General features: G+C 40.1%; 1 protein-coding gene and 1 long non-coding RNA gene across 4 annotated transcripts in view; one reads left to right on the top strand and one right to left on the bottom strand.

The window, feature by feature from the left end:
• The window catches only part of LOC106504638, an 82734-nt gene extending 66671 nt beyond the window's left edge, over window positions 1-16063 (bottom strand). For both annotated transcript variants that reach the window (XR_002346622.1, XR_002346621.1), the window contains exons 1-2: window positions 15927-16063; window positions 9681-9935 (exon numbers count right to left, since the gene is read on the bottom strand). This is a non-coding gene — a long non-coding RNA (uncharacterized LOC106504638). The remainder of the gene's footprint in view (window positions 1-9680; window positions 9936-15926) is intronic.
• KCTD8 (potassium channel tetramerization domain containing 8) overlaps window positions 15079-21674 on the top strand; it is a 260307-nt gene continuing 253711 nt past the window's right edge. The window contains exon 1 of one of the 2 annotated variants that reach the window (XM_021101161.1): window positions 15079-16062. In XM_021101161.1, the coding sequence (XP_020956820.1) occupies window positions 15099-16062 (964 nt within the window). In that variant the 5' untranslated portion in view covers window positions 15079-15098. Of the gene's footprint in view, window positions 20155-21674 lie in introns of those variants that run through there. The other variant, XM_021101160.1, reaches the window with a different exon arrangement.

Genomic DNA, 21674 nt, shown 5'->3' with positions numbered 1-21674 from the left:
CACAGGAGTGGCTACCTGTGTAAGGATTAACAATGGAGGTTTCAAATGGGAAGGTAAGGAGGTTATTGTTGATATTGTTTTTGCTTTTGCATTTGAAAAAAAAATATTTTATGCATTAGCTTTAATGTGATAGGAAAACTTCTGTAATAATGAACATATTTATAACAATAGGTTAAAGATTTTAGAACACACTGATAGGCCCAAAGAATATAAAATACTGTTGTTAGGTTCAGCTGCACTACCACAAGTAACTTTAAAGCACATGAAATGTGGCTAGTCCAGTGTGTGCTGTGAATGTGAAATACACACAGAATTTCAAAGACTTAACATGGAAAAAAATGAAAGGAACTCAATAATATTTTGTATTGATTATATGTTGAAATGATTGCTTGGAATATACTGAGATAAATAAAATATATTATTAAAACTGATTTCACCTGTGTATAGTGTAGAATTCAACCTTACATAGAAGTCTGTTTTTCATTGTTTAAGGCTGCACCTGCGGCATGTGGAGTTCTTGGGCTAGGGGTAGAATTGGAGCTGCAGCTACCAGCCTATGCCATATCCACAGCATGCTGGATCCAAGCCGCATTCTGCAACCTGCTCTATAGCTTGTGGCAACACCAGATCCTTAACCCACTAAGCAAGGCCAGGGATCAAACCTGCATCCTCTTGGACACTATGTCTTAACCTGAGGAGCCACAAGGGGAATTCTGAAAATCTGTTTTTGCCATCAAATCCTGGGAAATAATCTTGAAGCACTTGGAATGTCCTGTTAATGAGGGTGTCTGTTTATCTAGAAGTCTTGGGTGCCAGCAGGCAGTAGTTAACAACGTGGTTTATGAGAGGGCTTTGTGTCACCTGGTATTAGCCCAAACTGGGAGGGGCTGGAGTCTGAAGTCAACCATATGGGCAGTCAACCATGTATGCCTATGTGATGGAGATCCAATAAAAACTCTGGACACTGTTTCTTAGGTGAGCTTCCCTGGCTGGCAATATTCCATGCACGTCGCCACACACTGATGCTGGGAAGGTCAGCACCTTCCATGACTCTCCTGGGAGAAGACAGCCAGAAGCTCTATGGGTGGAACTTTCCTGAACTCTGCTTGCATCTCTTCCCTTGGTTGATTTTAACCTGTTTCCCCTCCCTGTAATAAACCCTAACCATGAGTATAAGTGCCCTCAGTGAGATCTATGAGCCCTGCTAGCAAATTACTGAAACTGAGAGTGGTCTTCCAGATCCTGAAATTGCAGTTGCGTCAGAGGTGAGGTAGTCTGGAAGACCCCCATTTCAGCTAGTGTTTGAAGTGAGGCTGGGCTTCTGGACTGTTCCTGAACTTTGTATATATCTCTACCTTGTTTATTGTGGCTTTTGGGACTTTTTTTTTTTTAATTGCAAATCTCTCATTTATTGGGAGCATCACCAAAGAAAACTAACAACAACAAAAGTTCAAATAATTAATTAGTGTTTTCAAATAACATAATTTGGTAAATACCTGAGAATTTATTTAATTTTTATTTTTTGGTCTTTTTGTCTTTTTAGGGCCGTACCTGCGGCATATGGAGGTTCCCAGGCTAGGGGTCTATTTGGAGCTGTAGCTGCCGGCCTACACCACAGCCAAGGCAATGTCAAATCCCAGCTGCATCTGCAACCTACACCACAGTTCACAGCAACACCGGATCCTGAACCCCCTGAGCAAGGCCAGGGATCAAACCTGCAATCTCATGGTTCCTAGTCAGATTCGTTAACCACTGAGCCATGACGGGAACTACCTAAGAATTTATTTTAAAAAGATGTCTTAAGGTCAAATTAGGATGTATACTTTAAGAACAATACTATTATAAAACATATTCAAACCATATGAATATATCCTGTTTGTATAGTTCATGTCTGTCAAGGAAATCATCTCTATTTTCCAGACACAATTTAAACAAAGCATCTATAGAAAAGTGCACAGTAAATATCATAGTAATTAAAATTCTTAAGCAAAAGTTTTAGAAAAATATAACAAGTGAAAAATTTAGCTTATAGATTCAAAAGAGTTAGGACTTTTTAAAAGTATACATGTGTTATCACATTTGTGGCTTGGGTTGTATTCCTTTTGGACAGTGCTGGGGTAGGATTGGTGTCTAGAAGGTAAGGTGGAATAAGACAGCATGAGGTACCGGAGCTTAAGGTAGGAAACAATTACGGTCCCTGTCAAATAGCCCTCTCCAGATAGCTCTGTCTCTGAGGTTCCAGTAACCACATCCTCCCCTTGCCCTTCAAGCTTAGAGATGGCCATGACTTTGTGCTCGTAACAGTCCAAGTGCTTCCTTTGTGGCATTTCATAAACTCTGTACACACCAGCTCTTATAAGTTACACAACACGAGTGTGTACTATCAGTTTCCTGCTTAGACCCCAGTGACACAACGCTTACGATTCTTTTTGAGAAAAGAGATTAAATGAGAGAAACTCTAGGCTGGAAGGATTGAATAGGAAATAATTCAGAACATATATTATGAATTTTATTATTTTTCCTTTTACTGATAAAAGAAACAATTTACATTTGTTCTTGCTCATTTTCTTTTCTCTAAAATGTTTAAAGTATCTTTGATGTTACCTCATTAATCCTGACCAAGATCTATCAGGCATTAGAACAGAGTATTAGCTTGAGACAGGATACAGAACCTAAGTAAGAGATGCGAGTAGGAAGCAGAAACCAGCATCTCAGTTTAAGGAGATCAAGATCTATACTAAGACATGGGATTTTAAGGACTAATGCAAGAAAAATGACAAACTAAAAATATAGAACCAGGGAATAGACTCAAGAAGAATGCTGACCAAACCTGATGATAATAATAATAATAATATAAATATTGTTTTCAAGGAGATCTGGGTGCTTGCCACACAGAAGGCACTGCATAAATATTTTTGAAAGAATTGGAAACAAAATGATAAAGGAATACCAGATGAGGAAGCATTTACTGTTCTTCTATTAAGAATGTTTATCCAGCTGTTAGACCTTAATATGTGTCCTTTAAGGTTCAAGAAGCAACACACTCACATTTGTTGTTTAGTGTGTCCTAGGCACAATTCTGGGTACATTTAACCCCTAATAAAATTTAAGTAGCAAATATTAAAATTTCAATGTTTATATGGTGATATTGAGACTCCAAAAGAATAAGTAAGTAGTCCAAAGTAAATAATCCAGATGCTGGGCTGATTTTTCAAATACCAGGCAAGTCCATGGCTAATAAGGAAATCTTTTATTCTTATTCCCAGATTCTCACACATATTTCCAGACATTACTAATTTCATATAGGCAGGAAATGGAGTGAAATAAGAAAAAAAATGGCTACATGATATCCTATTATTTTGCTCTTGAATTCTGGTTCCTTTAGGAGCCAAAGGGCAACATAAGTCATTTTACTTGAAATTTAGTCTAGATAACTACACAAACTCTAGTTTGTTTGATTCGAAATCTGCCGGAAGACTGGTTGGATCATTTCTTGGGTTCTGTGGCTAATACCATTCCTTTAATTCACAATCTGTTCAAAGAAGACTAGTTCTGCCTCTCTGCCAAGGCTAAACCCTTCTTCATTTCTCTTGATCTCATCTTTCCTTAGGCTTTTGTTCCATTAAGCAGTCTCTCTTTAACATTCTCACTCCCTCCCCGCACCCGCCAAGCTGCTTTCTTCCAGCTATCAGGCATCCTTATTTTCTTTGCCCCCAAAGGGCTCGATTTTAATCCCAATACTTATTCTCATCACAGCCAAACTTTGTGAAGATTTCTACCTATAGACTTTCTCTTGACCAAATTTCTATTCTCTACTAATCAGCTTTTATTCTCACATTGAAGTATTACAAATCTGGATTCAAATCTAAATCCAAACCTATTAGTTATCAGTTGTGTGCTCTTGAGTGACTGATTTACTACTCATGAATCCCTGTTTCCTATTTTGTAAAACAGGAATAATACTGCCAACATCCCCTGTAGAACTGCTTTTGCTAAGTTATACATTAATGTTTGATCATGAGTTTTTAATAAGGGTAAGTAAATTTGCTGCTAACCTTAATTTTCTACTGCATTTATATCAGGTGTGTTATCTGTGACACTGGCCATTATTATGTACTTGAGCTGCCTTATATACAGAAATGTTTAACAAATCAATTTGCTTTCCCAAGGGGTATTTTTTCCTTGTGGCTAACTTTAGTTATGTAATCTATAACTTCTGCTTCCTCTAGGAAGCTTGTATGCCATATGAGTCAAAATTGGGTCAATTTTAATAACCTAGGATACTATGAAATATGTAAATTATGTTCTAATCTTCTAATTGGTCTCAATCTTGTATGCTATATTTTCCCTATCCTGCTTTTCATATTCATCTTTTTCCACACACCACCTTTTGAAACAAGTCAGGGGGAGGACCTATAGAGGGAAAACTGAATAGGTAGATGAGTAGGTAAGTAGATCAGGGAGACAAGTATTGTTATAACCAGTCCTGGTGTTGCTCATACTATAATTTAGCTTTGAAATACTCTTACCTATCATCCAAGCCTATGAAAACGATGCCTATCTTTCAGAGCCTATCTATTCTTCCCTCTACCTACTCCCTTGAACATTTTCTAATCCTTCTACCAGAAGTGCCCTCTCTCTCTTTGCTGATCCTCATATCACTCTGCCTGTTCTTCTGTTGCCACACTAACCTGACTCCTCCCTGTAATCCAGTCTCTGGTTATGTTGGGGATTTCCTAATTCTCCTGTCCCATGCAATTTTTTAATTACAAGGGTATATGTCCTATTCATTTTTATAACCTACAGAGCACTTAGCAGAGCATGTAATTGATATTCAACAAATACTCATGGAATTTTGCTAAAATTGATTTGATATGAACTTTGATTTTAAAGCTACTTCAAAATGTATTCAAACTATGTATATAATCTAAATATTAATACCATATTTTTTGGATATTTGGACTTAAAAAAATAATGGTTTCTTTTTATTTGATTAATTTCTCCATGACTGGGCAGAAAAATTTAAAATTCTGGTTTCAAAATTGGTCACGTACCAAACCATATTATATTTACTGTCTTTCCAATCTTTGAATAAATGACTAATGTGATTAGTGTGGAGTAACAGAGGTGATAGGACAAAATGAGCATAGTGAGAACTGTCAGACAAGGAGCTAGTACTTCTACAGGGAGAAGAGTAAACTCTGGCACACAGAGACTGAAATGTATACAGTGGTGCTGCATCCATTAGACAATGATCAGCATAGAGAAAACTGTTGAAAAACTGGGTAACAAGAAAATTTTTAAGTGTTCACAGATGTATTTGTGTTACTAGGTCAGCATCTAAAAGATGAAAAGAGATGATTCACTGAGGGAGAATGAAAACTTGCAGATGTTGGAAAGGATGATGAAAGAAAGAGGCAGAGGGGGGTTCTGGATTAACTAGAGCAAAGGCTAACTGGCTGAAGCAATTTATTAGAGCAGAATAAATGATCAAAATTTTTTAAAATGGTGATTCTTATTAAAAATAAAGGAAACACCTGGCTGCCCTTTCATGGTTTTAAGTATCAGCTTCCGATTTCAGACAACCACACTATTGAGTTGGCTGCTTGGGCATGTGCGTATGCCCCTTTGTGTTTGTGGGCCCTCATACATCACAATTAGGTATGCAAAGTCTGTAAAATGTGAGCTACAGCAAAAGGCTAGGGCTTTATTTACAGAACTCTATCTATCTATCTATGTATCATAAAAGGTGTAATGATACTTGATTCTTCCCACTTCTGTAGAAGATTTTACTTTGCAGAAATGGCCATAATGGTATTTTTGGTCCCTCAGGCTCTTCCAGAATGTTTCCACTCTCCCTTCAAGCAGTGGAGTTCATATTTTCTCCTCTTAAACTGGGAGAGCCTTTGTGGCTGCTTTGCTTAATAAAATATGACATAAAGGACATTTTGTGACTTTTCAGGCTAGCTTATAAAACATAATACAGCTTCTGCTTGGCCCTCTCTTCTTGGGTTGTGCACCTTTGGAGCTCTGAGTCGCCATGATGGGAAGACTGCATTCATAGACCACATAGAAAGAGAGAGAGAGCAAGAGAGAGAGCGAGAGCAAAAAGCCCCAACTATTCCAGCCTTTAGACAGTTGAATCATCAGAGCTCAGGCACTGGGTGATTCCAGTCCCTGCTGCTTATCTGACTGCAACCTGTGAGAGGCCTGAGTGAGAACCACCTAGATGAAGGCAGGATTATAAAAATAATGGTAAAGTGATTGTTGTTTAAGCCACTAAGTTTTGGAGTGGTTTGTTGTCCAGTAATAGATAATCACAATAATATCTCCCCAAATACATCAAGATGTGTATAGCTGACTATCTAGGAAAATGAACAGGAAGGATACTTGATCTGGGTCACTCAGTAAATCTGTGTCCTGGGATTAAAATTCAGTTGCCTGTTTTTCTTTTCTTTTTAGGGCCACACCTGCAGCCTATGGAAGATCCCAGGCTAGGGGTTGAATCAGACAGAGCCTATGTCACAGCGATGACAGCTCTGAGCCACATCTGTGACCTACACTGCAGCCTGTGGCAACGCTGGATCCTTACCCCTCTGGGAGTGAAGCCAGGGATTGAACCTGCGTCTTCAAGGATACTAGTCAGACTCTTAACCCGCTGATCCACAAGAGGCTCCTCAGTTTCCTGCTTTTGTTTAGACTTCTAGCCCATTTAAGTTATGAGAGATGGGAAACACAATTCACCCTAACATTCATTGGCATGAAAGGTTATAACGCATAATGTACTTTAAACCTAGACTTTAAAAAAGCTGTTTGCTGAGTAACATTGCATACGATAACTGATGTTCATTAGCTCCATTTACACCTTGTATTAGAATGCTCTCCAGATTGAAGCATTGTGCTTTAATTGTATTTTTAAAGTCTCACTTTACTGATGTACTTTTAAAAGGAGAGTCTGGAGATATACAAATATCAGTATTTTCCTGTTGAGCAGTACACAGAAAAATTAAACAGTACCACAAAGGCCTGTGAGTAGTCCCACTGCTAATTAGTCATGCTGTAGATAAACAACTTTCCCATCATCATTTTAAGCTTCCTGTACGCAGAATGCTGAAATGGAAATAAAACACCTGCAGAAAAGTCTCTGTCTGCAGAGTTTGTTACCTAGGTAGAGATACTAAACAGACACAAATGAAGGATAATTCAGAACACATACATGCCACTTATAAACAAATTATCTTTTGTGCAAGCTATATTTAAGTGCTGAGGGAACCAAGAGTAAAGTGGCGGACAGAACTTTATTTTTGGCTGCACACACAGGATATGAAAGTTCCCAGGCTAGGGATCACATTTGAGCTGGGACCTATGTCACAGCTGAGACAGCACCAGATCCTTAACCCACTGCGCCTGGAAAGAATCGAACCCCGACCAACTGGAGCTGCCACAGAGACAGTGCCTGGTCCTTAACCCTCTGTGCCACTGCAGGAACTCTGGAAATTTTTTTTTTCCTGAAAAATCATAAAGATTCAACATGCATACATAACGTGTTTAAGCTTGAGTTGTGAATTGTGTGTTTCTAAATATTTAAGCATTTATGGTTCTAAATTCATTGTCCTTGTCACTAAAAACTATTAAGTTAAACTGCATAAAAATGCCAATTTTTGACAGTTTTTACAAAATTGGCTATTTGCTATAGTTCGGCCTGACCTATCAATTTGGTGAAGATACTGTCTCGGGCTCAGACACTCAACCCCTATCAGGGACTTTCGTCATTTGATAGATCTTCAGTCATCCTTTAAAAAAAAATCCCAATGAGGAGTTCCCACTGTGATGAAGTGGGTTAATGACCTAGCTTGTCTCTGTGGAGGTGCTGGTTCAATCCCTTGCATGGTGGGTTAAGGATTCAGCCTTGCAGAGGTTGCAGCTATGGCACATATTTGATCCCTGGCCCAGCAACTTCTCTATGCCAGTGTGTGGCCAGAAAAGGAAAGAATAAATCCCAATGAGAAGAAAAGCAATTTTCTAGTAAATAAATACACGCTATGTCGTATTATGTCAAACTATTAGCATTCCCATCCACACACTACATTTATAATTTTTAATAGTAGAGTACCCGGAGGCATTTACTTTAAAATTTTAATTGCTCCTTTTTGGATTTAAGATAGTTATCAAGCATTTTACTAACTGAGAACTCTAGATTGAAGGATTAATTTCACAAATCCAACTCACCTTTTTTCCCCATTGGAGACAAACATCACGGGAAAGTAAAGAATTTACAACACTCTTTTGGTTTCATAGTAACTTTCTCTGAGAAGTATAAAATGCCTTACAGTCATTAGCTAAAGAATCCTCTTTTGAAGTAGGACAAACAGTTTAAAAGCATAGGAAATGGCTGAATTCCTGCTATAATTTTTTTTTTTCTTTTTATGAGGGTACCTGGGGCATATGGAAGTTCTGGGGCCAGGGGTCCACTTGGAGCTGCGGCTGCCAGCCTACGCCACAGACACAGCAACACCGGATCCAAACCACATCTGCGACCCATGCTTTCGGCAATGCAGGATCCTTAACCCACTGAGCCAGGGCAGGGACTGAACCCACATCCTCACAGACACAATGTCTGGTCTTTAGCCCATTGAACTACAATGGGAACTCTCTACAATTAGTAATAGTCAGCCATTGGTTAAAATAAAAAGTTAAGGAAAGTCTTAATTTGGGGGCATTTCCAAGAGAAAATGTGACATCAGAAATTAACAACATCCTGTTACATGTTTTAGTATCTTCTTCTAATCAGTGACACTTTTTTTTTTGGTTGTAGCATAGAATTGATAAATTTATATTATGCATACAATATATATGTATAAGCAGTTTTAGGCTCCTGGTTTTTGTTACCTGAAGAGGCTTATTCCACCCTGGAATATTAATATTCTCCACATTGTCCAGTATAAAGTTTATCCCTACTCTCCACCCTAAAATTTTTATCCAGAATGTCCTAAGGTTATAGTGAATTATGTTGCTTTTTCCTCCCAAGCTTTGAGGAGCTAAGCAGTTTCAAGGAGGCAGCCAGCTGGACAAGATGAAATACAAGGCTATAGGTTGCTAACCTACCCCCAACACATACATTTCCCCACACATGCTATGTATTAACTTACATAGGCACCTTTACATGCTATAAGTTAATATGAAAATGGCTTATGCTTTTATTCATAAGTATCTGTTGAACATTTTTCATTTGCCAGGCATTATACTAAGTGGTTAGATATACTGAATCACAGTCTATATAACATTTCATTAATTTGGGGGCATAGTAATTTAATAGAGATAACCAACTGTTATTCCAACTTTATCAGTGCTTCTATAATTTATAATATAGAATAAGAACTCATATGACAGTATAGTAAGATATCTAAATGGCTGGATTATGCTATATAACAAATGCATCAAACACTGACACTCTGAGTTCCGTAAATACTTCATTTGCAAAGTTTTTCATTCCCTAGCATCATTAAAATTCTCAAAACTGATAGGTGAGATTTTGGGGAAAGCTAGTTTTTATACTCTGCTTCCCAACTTTCCCTTGATTCTACAGAAATGGTTGAATTTACAGATGGTCCTTCCCATGTGTATTGTCTTGCTCCCACCCATGCTGAGCCTGTTGTGGCAGCAAACCTTTTACTTCTTACCTTGCAGGAGGCCAAAAGCCCTTGGTTTGGCCTGCTTGTCCCAAGAATGACGTGTGTAGCAAAATTTGCCCATATTTCGCCTTCAAGGGGTTGTGATGGGTTTGGAAGAGAAACCAAAATCCATCCACTGGTATATTATTTTCTTGGTTCTTTTTTAGAGCTTTTCCTCTTTTTTTGGCTGGATAGATGCTTCATGGTCCCCATTCCATGTGTTAATGATTCTATTTGTGTTGAATTCCAGACTCCTTCCAAGTCCTGTAATAAAATATTTTAAAAGACATGTTATCTTGCCTAATCCTCAAAACAAGTTGGTATATTAAAGATGCAAATGCTCTAGAGCTGTGCTGTACAATAGAGTAGTTGCTAGCCACATGGGGCTGTTGAGCACATGAAATACGGCTAGTCCAAAATGGAATGTGTTATAAGTGTAAAATACATACCATGTTTTGAAGATCTAGGATGGAAAAAAATATAAATTTTGTCATTAATGCACTTTTGTACTGATTAGGTATTGAAATGATAATATTTTGGATATATTGGCTATAAAATGATACTATCAAAATAAATTCACCTGTTTAATGCTTTACTTTTTTAATGTGGTTACTAAAACACTTAAAATGACATGTCATTCACATATTTTCATATGACACCACTGCTCTAAAAACTGCAAAGCTCTTGGTGTAAGAAAGAATCTCAGGCCTTTTGCTTAGAATTACAAATGCTTGAGGTTTTGTTTTGTTTTGGTAAAACTTTCAATTGCCCTGAACAGGATAAACAGATACCAGATGGGTTCCTGAAAATTAGAAGTGCAGTTTGCCTTGTACACAAATAAGCTAAAAGGGATAATTAGACTACAGTAAAAAGACTGAACAAAGTTAAAAAAGAAAAGAAAAGAAAAAGCACAGGACCAAGGTAAATTAAATCAATGGCATTACATCAATGTCTAGGATGATAAAGCGTAAAAGGGAACCATAGGGGCTATAGACGGGGAAGGACATGCTGAGGGTGGTGTGGGGATATCAGGATGGAGAAGCTGGGTTACATCAGGTCCTAGAGGTGAGACAACTGGAAGAAAGGTAGGTAGAGCTATCACAATCAATTATATGACTTAGGATCTCAGATCTATTAGGGAGTGGCTTTGCTCTTATCCCTCAGAACAATGGTGAGAATCAGACAAAATGAATACAGTGAACTCTATCAAACTTGAATGGCAATGTTACTGGACATCCCAGGTCTTCATTATTTCTGCTATACCCATGAGGAAGCTAAGGTTCAGAGCAGTTAAGTAACCAGTTCAAATCACAAAGCCAGGAAGAGTATATATAGCATAGAGAACTATATTGAATCACTTGTAATAGAACACGATGAAAGATAAAATGAGAAAAAGTGTATATCTACATATGACTGGGTCGCTTTGCTGTAGAGTAGAAATTGACAGAACAATGTAAATCAACTACAATAAATTTTTTTTTAAAGCTTTTTTAAGCCAGTACGTCTGATACCTATCTGCGACTACACCACAGCTGGCACCAGCTCCGGATCTTTAACCGACTGAGCAAGGCCAGGGATCAAACCTGTATCCTCATGGATTATAGTCAGGTTTGTAGTATCTGAGCCACAGTGGAACTCCAGTTCTACTTGACTTTAAATTCTCATTTAAAGCTCTTCTCTTTTCTTCCTCCTCTATTAAAGAAGATACAGTTCCTGCTTTTTAGTAACTCTCTGCCTGGTAAAGAAATAATTTATTTATTTAAAATTACAAATTAGCTATTATAAAGTTGACTTCAATTATCCTTTTTGCTTAGTTTGCTGTGTTTTTAGAGACACAGTTTTGACTGTGTTATTTCAAACTTCTGTGAATGTGAAGGGATCTAGTGTGGTTTGCAGGCAGAGATGTTTGATGTCTTGTCTTTGCACAGCAAACAAAGATCTTAAGGACCTGTTTTTATGATCACATTGGTCTAGGGGACATTAACAGTTTCTGTGGCTTGGAGAAGATGATTCTAATTATAGTATTTGGTGTTAATTCCAGTTCACCAAAATGATAGTGTCTATCTCTTTCTTGCTTTTCCTTCTCCTTTAGATCCGAGTTTGTTTTAATCAGAATCTGTTCTCATTTTCCTGATTTTAACTGTGAAAGGCTGAATCCTTATTCATCTCTGCAATCTCATTGCTTTGCCCAGTGTCTAGCATAGAGTTGATGCTTTGTTGTCCTTTCATGATATGAACACATTTCTATGAAGTAAATATTCAATTAATAGAAATGGACTATCTCCTCAAAAAAAAATTATTGGTGATTCCCATTGTGGCTCAGTGGAAATGAACCTCACTTGTATCCATGAGGATGAGGGTTCCATCCCTGGATACCTGGCCTCACTCAGTGAGTTAAGGATCTGGCATTGCTGTAAGCTCTGGTGTGGGTCATAGATGTGGCTCAGATCTGGCATTGCGGTGGCCATGGCTGTAGCATAGGCCTGCAGCTACAGTTCTGATTCGATCCCAAGCCTGAGAACTTCCATATGCCACAGGTGTGGTCCAAAGAGAAAGTATTGGAATATAACTGACTCACAAAGTTATGCTAGTTTCAGATGTACAGAAAAGTAAACCAGTTACACATATACATATATCCATTCCTTTTCAGATTCTTTCCCCATATAGGTTATCATATAGTATTGAGCAGATTTCCCTCTGCTTCACAATGGGTCCTTGTTACCTACCTCTTTATATACAGTAGTATGTAATGAAATATCTCTTAAGGGCTAGGCAAGAAGCTGGGGATAGAATAGTACATACAGTTGTATGTTACATTGTATGTTATATTCACAATATGATGGGAAACAGTGACACTTTAGCAGAGTTAACTCCTGCCCTGGTGTAAGCACAGGGTGCTGTGGGAACAACTGATTTGGTAAAAATCTGAAAGATTTCCAGAAAAAGTGTTATTTAAGCCAAAACCTCAGGGAAGCAGTAAACAGGGAGAAAGGATTAGGGAACTGGTGGAAAATGAAGGCATTCCTGATGGAAAGAACAAAGAACAACAGGTAAAGACATTCTAGACTTGCAATCTGTTCAGTTCTCAGTTTGATTGGAGGGTAGGGGGAGGAGATAAAAGTAAAAGAAGTCTGGAGATGGGAGAAGTTAAGGAAAAATCTTCAATCATTGTTGAAAGAATTATTTTGAAAAGCAGTACACCACACAAAGCATTTCATCAAGAATTTCTAAGAAGATTCATTTAGAGTACATATTTTAGACATCTTATAAGCATATGTAGTGCGATTAAAAAATTAAAATGGATTTCATTCTGATCATATTGGAGACCTCATATTCATATATACATATGCATATGTATTATACATCCACTTCATTGCAATTCTATGATCTATAACATATTTACCATTAGGGATATTTACCTCAGGATAAATGGGCTTCATTAGCAGTGGTTAGAGGCTTTATTATTTATTCATCTACAAAGATTATAAAGTTTCTATTAATTCATTTTCCCAGAATAATTATTCTAAATTTCAAATGCTTTCTAATGTTAGCTTTTAAGTGAAGAAGGCTAAAGTCAATCCTAATTCTTTTTTTTTTTTTTTTTTTTTGTCTTTTTGCCTTTTCTAGGGCTGCTCCTGCAGCAAATGGAAGTTCCCAGGCTAGAGGTCCAATCGAAGCTGTAGCCACTGGCCTACACCAGAGCCACAGCAACACCAGATCCGAGCCGTGTCTGTGACCTACACCACAGCTCATGGCAATGCCAGATCCTTAACCCACTGAGCAAGGCCAGGATCGAACCCGCAACCTCATGGTTCCTAGTCCAATTTTTTAACCACTGAGCCACAACAGGAACTCCAGTCCTAATTCTTAATTTGATCAATTTATAAATTTGGGGTGAGGCAAAAAGGCTTGAATAAGAGGACTGCATGAGGATGCATAATGCACACCTATTAAGACTTTTGGTAAATGTTTCTGAACATAGAAGGATGTCTCAGGATGAATACATAGCCACAAGAAGGGAGATTCCTCATTTGCATTTGTATTCTCACTCTTTAGCATAAATAAGGCTGATCTTACTTACTGTACCTAGGCTAGGTACCCAAGGAAATTAAAGTGAGCTTAAATGAATATACTTTTCATTTGTGACCTAACTTTGGGGGTTAGAAGACTAACAATAAAAAAAACAAAAAAACAAAAAAACAAAAACAAGCCATTTCTCTTGCCTTATGGAGCTGAAAGGGAAATGTGGAGATTAATGAAGGGACAGGTCAGGACTGGATAGGAAACTAAGAACAAATAGAATTAATTTTCCTCCCTGGCTTTCCCCCTTCCACCACAAACATTTATTAAGCATCTACTATGAATCAAGTACCGAAGAAATGAAAGGAAAAACTGTCACGTTAGCACAATCCTTTATTAGTTTTGTGAACTGAAATCAGATTTCAGTTTTTAAAATTCTTTATGTAGCGCTTGCAGTTAAACATGCAATTATGACATTTGAATGTAATAGAGGTTTAGGCATTTCGCCCTCCGCTTCAAAAACGATGGTAAAATAAGAGATTCACCCCACGTAGTCTTTTGGTAAGGTAATCAAACCTTTCACTCCAACAAATGCAGAGATTTCAGTTAGGAACTTAGCATTTTTGTTAAAATCCCAAAAATCACCGTAATGCATGCGTAAAACAAACAAAAACTAGTTTCATCGGGCGAACGAGGCGAGGAAAGGATGGAGGGACAGAAGTAAGGAAGGAAGGAATGAACTGAATGAAGGAGAGATGCTGTCCTTTTGTCCATTAGTTTTTGGTTCCCTGTCCGCTGTTCCCGGCTCGCTTCCTGGGAGCCTCACCTCCCGGCCCAGCCCTCGGCCCCGCCCCCTAGCGTCCGAGTCCCGCAGCCAGAGGCTGGCGCCTATCTCTTTAAATGACAGCTGTGGCTCGGGTCCCAGTCCCGGGCTTGACGTCAGTGCTGCCTCCCCGCCTGCGAGGAGTAGTTAGCGCCACCGTCCGCGCTCCGGGCTCGCGGCGCGCTCGCTAGCTGCTGACTGGGGCGGCGAGTTTTCTTTGCTCCGGCCCCTCCTCCCGCCCTCCCCGCGGAGAGCCGAGCGGCAGCCTAAGAGCCTCTCGCAAGTCTCTCTCACACTTCCCCGCCGTCGCCCCAAAGGAGCAGCCGCTCCTCCTCGCTTCTCCGCTGCCGCCGCGGCGCCCGCAGAGTTCCCCTCCCGCACCTCGCTCCCCCGATGGAGCCCGGGCGCCGCCGCAGCCGCCCCGAGCCCTGAACCCTGCCGCCCGGGCCGGAGGAACGTAGCGCCCGGCCCGAGGGCGCATCAGGCGCACGCCGAGGCCAGGGGCCGCGGGAGGTGCAGGGCGCGGGATTCAGGAAGGAGAAACTGCTGCTCTCCAGGGTCACTTGGCTGGCAGCGGGGGGACCATGGCTTTGAAGGACACAAGCGGTGGCGGCAGCACCATCCTGCCCATTAGCGAGATGGTCTCCTCGTCCAGCTCACCCGGCGCGTCGGCAGCCGCCGCCCCAGGGCCCTGCGCACCTTCGCCCTTCCCCGAGGTGGTGGAGCTTAACGTGGGGGGCCAGGTCTATGTGACCAAGCACTCGACGCTGCTCAGCGTCCCGGACAGCACTCTGGCCAGTATGTTCTCGCCTTCCAGCCCCCGGGGCGGCGCCCGACGCCGGGGCGAGCTGCCCCGGGACAGCCGGGCGCGCTTCTTCATCGACCGGGACGGCTTCCTCTTCAGGTACGTGCTGGATTATCTGCGGGACAAGCAGCTCGCGCTGCCCGAGCACTTCCCAGAGAAGGAGCGTCTCCTGCGCGAGGCCGAGTACTTCCAGCTCACTGACCTGGTCAAGCTGCTGTCTCCCAAGGTCACCAAGCAGAACTCGCTCAACGACGAGGGCTGCCAGAGCGACCTGGAGGACAACGTCTCCCAGGGCAGCAGCGACGCCCTGCTGCTGCGCGGGGCGGCGGCTGCCGCGCCTTCGGGCCCGGGAGCGCACGGTGGCGGCGGCGGCGGCGGCGGCGCGCAGGACAAGCGCTCGGGCTTCCTCACGCTCGGCTACCGCGGCTCCTACACCACGGTGCGCGACAACCAGGCGGACGCCAAGTTCCGGCGTGTGGCGCGCATCATGGTGTGCGGACGCATCGCACTGGCCAAGGAGGTCTTCGGGGACACGCTCAACGAGAGCCGCGACCCTGACAGGCCGCCTGAGAAGTACACGTCCCGCTTCTACCTCAAGTTCACCTACCTGGAGCAGGCGTTCGATCGCCTGTCCGAGGCCGGCTTCCACATGGTGGCGTGTAACTCCTCAGGCACCGCCGCCTTCGTCAACCAGTACCGCGACGACAAGATCTGGAGCAGCTACACCGAGTACATCTTCTTCCGTAAGTTCGCGGTCTCGGCGTCTCCTCGTTCTCCGCCCCCTCCCCGAACCGTGGCGCATTCCAGCGGGTCTGGTGTCCTTGCGCGCCTCCACTCACGCACACACGATTTACGGTTTCGACCCTTTCGATATCCCTTTCGGCTCCTCTCCAACTCAGGAGAGCGCGATTCCCGTCCAGTCCTCTTTCTTAACTTTATTGAACTTGCCCTTTGGCCCCGCCCAGCTATTGGAGGCGCTGGGCTCCCTTCTATTACCGAGGGTCGGGAAGACACAGGGGCGCAAGGCTGGGCTCCTCGACCCTCCTCCTTCCCTCTGCCTCCGCGGGACTCCCGGGGGTCAACTTATGTGGGTCCCTGTAGTGTCCCTCCAGAGGGCGGGCTGGCATCCAGGTATAGTGGCGCACTGGCTGGATCGTCTGGGGTTGGTGCGGGTGGGCTCAGGAGTATCCAATTACGGGTGTTTTCGGAAGGAGGCGGCGAGAGAAGTGGCGGATGTGTCGCCAAAGCCTCTCCGGTTCTTAAGAGCGGCTGATGGGAAATAGGTCTCCATACACCCTTAGAAATCGCAGATTTCCCTCGCACCAGGTGTCATCCGTACCTGTTAGGTGTTTTGGATAGAAGAGGGTGGAGGGAACGGTGTCTGAGTGATGCTGTCAGCGTTAACCATTAGCAAGGGACGCGCTGTGTGTGTGTGTGTGTGTGTGTGTGTGTGTGAGAGAGAGAGAGAGAGAGAGGGAGAGGGAGAGGGAGAGGGGGAGGGAGGGAGGTTGTGAGATATTGTGTTTTCCTTTCTGGGCATCTCAGGTGCAAAAGAGGGATTGAATCCACTTTCCCGGGGAGAATAAATGCAGTGATTTTCTGAGAACGAGGGAGAGGATTTGGAAAGCATCTGGACTGATGCTTTTTGTAATGCGCTTCTGGGAAGGGGTTCTGTGGATCAAGTTCAAGAACCCCACCAATTATCACTGGGGCTTGGGGGATGGGATAGGGAGCCAGGTGGGCACAGTTCTCAGTGACATTTATAAAGTGAGGAGGGCCACAACTAGAGAGCTGTTTGGACAAATGAAAAGCCATCTGGGATGGCAGCAGGAACATCATTTGGCAAACATTTTTTCTTTTTCAAGACACAAGATTTAAAACTTGCCTGTAGTGTTGAGTAGCGCTGACAGCCTATGATAGAAATAAGTCCAGCTTTAAGTGTTTTATTTATTTATTTATGTGTTTATTTGGTAATTCACTCACTTTTTGGGATCCAGGCAGTTTTGTGTACTTTATTTTGACTGGGGAAGTGGAAGGGACCTCTCTTTGCATAGGCATGCTTTACTTTTCCCTAGAAACTTGTGGACCTGAAGATGTCCATTACTTTGTTTATTAAGAGATAATACAGATTGTCTCTAAATTATGAGAAAAATGCTCATAAAATAGTATATTGAAGTTCGAAACTCAGCCGGTTTAACTCATGATTTGAGAAATATTTGGAATTCAGGATATTTCATTTCCGGAACTGGAAGAAGTGTAAACAAAATAAAATATTTACATTTTGCCTAACCACTTGAAGAGTACTCACATAAGGTATGAGTTCTGAGATCCATTCATTAAAGCCCCAGAAATCTTATATATAGTATAGTCTTTTTCATTGATTATCCTGTGGGGGAAAATACACAATTCCAGATTAAACATGGTTCTTTTGAAGTAGTTTTCCAGTCATTGGTCAGTGGTGTTCTAGTCAGTGACCAACCAAATGTAGTTGCAGTTTTTAAATTTGTGATATAAAATTTATCTTGAACTCTATTATACATATATTAATTTTATGTTTTATATAGCTTACAGCACATTTTTGCAAATTATTTTGGATGGGTTCCTTTTAAAATTCGTGAAAGATGTATCTAAAATTTTTGTACTTTTCATCCTATTTAGTGTAGTAATCATGTTAAGTATACAGAGTGTAGATATGTTGTTCAGCAGTTTCTATTTGGAAAGATCATCAGTATTACTCATAAAAACAAAATTATTAGATGAACTTGTTTGTTCACAGCCTTAAATGCAGAGAGGGCCTTATTATCTTTTATTTCCCCTCACATATTTCTTTCAAAAAATATTTATTTAATGCACAACATGTATCGCTCTAACGCCTTTTAAAATTCAGCCTGCATGTGAACTTAGTAGTTTGAAATTGCTCTGAAAACTATAGATTTGTAGTTAATACACTTGAACATCAATTTCAGCTTTTCGTCACCTCCCCGGTGCTTCACCCCTGAGTTTCTATGTAGATGGAGGAGAGAAGCAAATGGTTCAGTAATTCCAGACATGGCCATTTGACAAATGTGTGATCTTGTTTAAATGTTCTCAGTTTCCTCACCTGTGTAATGGAAGCTATTATAGTACAGATTTTATAGGATTTGAGAATATATGTAAAGTGCTTAGACCAGTGCTTGACCTATAATGAGAGCTTAAAAAATGTTAGCTGCTACAGTTATGGTAAGACTTTATTTTTCTTGTCAGTACTAAATTTTGTTTTTTAGTAAGCATAGTTGATTTAGTAGTAAAGTTAATTAGAAAATTATTTTGAAATTAAATGATGGCATAATAAACTTTCAGAAGTTTGAGACAACCAATTTAATAACCAGATTCCTTCCTGGAACTTTGCTTTTTCAACCAATTTCAAGACAACTAGATTTGCCAATCACACTCCAGTTAGTTATTTTGGATCAGCTCCAACAGAACCCTTTTCTGATTCCGTGCCAAGAAGTGTTTTAATACTCTCCATTAGGATGTTGAAACTTTGACAGTATTTTCTGACAAATACTGAGCTAGGTTCCTATCTCCTTAAGTGCTTGTATCCAAGTCATTGGGTTCTAATGCTCAAGGTTATATACAAGCTATTAAAGATTTAATACCAGCTTCACTTGACTACATGGATGTTTTTCTGTATTGTCAGTCATAACTCATTATTTTATCAAGACTTTTAGACTCTGCAGTATATACTGTTACTATTATATTCTGTATTATCCTCTAATACTGAAGGTAGATTGTATTTCTTGAAGGAAAACAGTGATTTATTGTGCTTTCTATTTTTTGGACGGTGTCTGTTCAGTGTAATTGTGACTGTTTTTAACAATATCTATAAAAAGGCATTTTATGTTGGCATTGTATTACATAAGCAATAGGTATCTGCTTGAAATGTGATATGTAGACTACTTGTAATTAAAATGAGCATTATATATATATTCTCATAATATATATTTCTCATAATCAGTGTGTTTATAGAGAGGTAGTGCTGATTTTCTTAGTGTTTTGAATTTTGCATTCTGTATTAGTTGAGTAACATGATGTGAAAGAATACATTTCTCTAGGTGTCCTTGATATTCCTCAAATTTGGAGTATCCTTTTTTGTTGTGATGTATGAGACTGCCAGATTTAAAAAATAATGCTATTACTGAATTGGGCTGTGAATTCTAATTTGTCTTAATGGATTTTTATATCCATGTTTTCAAATTTATTCTGAATTATTTCACTGTGTTGGGTTGAAGAAAGCTAGAGAGGTTGCAGACATTCAAAGAACTCTTCAATCCTATGGTAGCAGGCCTGTTGGCATAAGGCTTTCTAAGAAACATCTTTAAAGTCATTCTGTTTAGATGCATACCTTTAAAATTGTATGTTATTTTCTAGTCTAAAAATACTTCTACTTTTATCACCAAATATTGTTTTATGGAAAAGAACTTTGTTTCTCTCTTTTTTTTTTTTTTTAAGTTGGTTTTTTTCCTCCTGGGGACTTACTAGCTAATTTTATTACTGTCACGGAAAAACTTCTGCAACCTCATGCTGAATGACTTTTGACTCAGTGGGGAACAGGTGACTTTTAAAAATATGATTCTTACTTGATATAAATAGTTGCAGTGGTAAAGCCAACAAAAAAATGAGAAAAACCTTGGATTACAAAAAGTTTGGAGGCTATGCCATGGCATTGGCTCTTGTTTAAGGGCATTTTTTATATATATATATATATATTTTTTTTTTTTCCTGTCTTTTTAGGGCCACACCCATGGCATAAGGAGGTTTCCAGGCTAAGGGTCAAATAGGAGCTGTAGCTGGCATACACCACAGCCATAGCAACGCCGGATCCCAGCCGCATTTGCCACCTATACCACAGATCACCGGAATGCCGGATCCTTAACTTACTGAATGATGCTGGGGATAGAACCTGCATCCTCATGGTTGATGAGGTTGATGAGTGCCTCATCGCTGAGCCATGATGGTAACTCCAAGGGCATTATATTTTTATGTCTGGCATAGTACTGACTCTAAACTTGATCTTTTAAAGTAGTAATATGGAGTTTCCGTCATGGTGCGGTGAAATGAATCCAACTGGGAACCATGAGGTTGCAGGTTCGATCCCTGGCCTCGCTCAGTGGGTTAAGGATCCGTTGTTGTCGTGAGCTATGGTGTAAGTTGCAGACACGGCTCTGATCTGGCTTGCTGTGGCTGTGGCTGTGGCATAGTCCTGAAGCTGAAGCTACTATTAAACCCCTAGCTTGGGAACCTCCATATGCTGTGGGTGCGGCAGTAAAAAGATAAAAGACAAAAAAAACAATAATAACAAAAAAAAAGAAAAGAAAATAGTAGTATGGCTTTAGCTTGCCCTGCCACCCTTTCTACAGCTTTGTGTGTGTCCATCCTTAGGCACACAATGAAGTTTAAAGACTGAATGGCACTTCAAGACTTATTTGGCAAAATTTTCTCACTTTTGTAGCTTAGAGCGCTAGATCTCATGATGTGTGTATGTGTGTGCGAGAGTGTGGGCGTACACTTCAGCTAAAATGAAAAATTCTCTTTAGAAAAGAAAGAGAAATAATATGTATGAAATTACCACCAATTATTATCTATTCTATTGTTAAAAGTTATTGGGTCAATTAGTTTAAAATGTGGAAATGGTTGTCAACTTAGTCAAAAGCAGCCCTTTTTTTGATGATGAAAGTAATAGATGCAATTTTAGGAATTGTATAGAAGAAAAGTAAAATTTTAAAAATCACTCCAGTAACTGCTACTAAAATCTTGACTCATTTCTTTCTAGTCTCTCTTCGAAGCTTACAAAGATGACGTATTTTTTGAACGTTATGGTCATATTATATAGATGATTTGTTTGCCATCTTTGCTTTTTTTTATACATTTAATGCAGTTATACATTTAGTGACATTTCTGCCAAGACATTGAATTTTTTATTATTTTTATTTATAAATTTTAGGTAAAAGTATAATATATATCCTTTGCAACATACAGTATTATAAATAAATATTGGTGTTGAATGTTTTCCCCATAAGCTTAGAAAAGAGTTGCTTTTTTTCAAAATACAGTATATGTAATAAAAAGAATATTGTCTTTGTTTCTAGTTTTGTGATAAATGTTTTATGGATATTACTTTACCTCTTTAAAAAAAAAAAACATTCCTTTAGTTTAGTATTAGTTTCCTAATACTTCAGTTAGGAAACTATGGTTTGGAGAGATGAAGTAACATCCTTAGGTCATAGAGCTGGTATGGGGCTGAACAGGAATTTGAAAAGTTCTGTCTTGCTGCAGAGCCCTTACTCTTAAATATTTAAAAATAATGCCTGGTTGG

The sequence above is a fragment of the Sus scrofa genome, chromosome 8 (assembly GCF_000003025.6).
Source record: "Sus scrofa isolate TJ Tabasco breed Duroc chromosome 8, Sscrofa11.1, whole genome shotgun sequence".
Taxonomy (NCBI): domain Eukaryota; kingdom Metazoa; phylum Chordata; class Mammalia; order Artiodactyla; family Suidae; genus Sus; species Sus scrofa.
The sequence above is the reverse complement of the archived record's forward strand: the minus strand, read 5'-3'. Positions and strand labels throughout refer to the sequence as shown.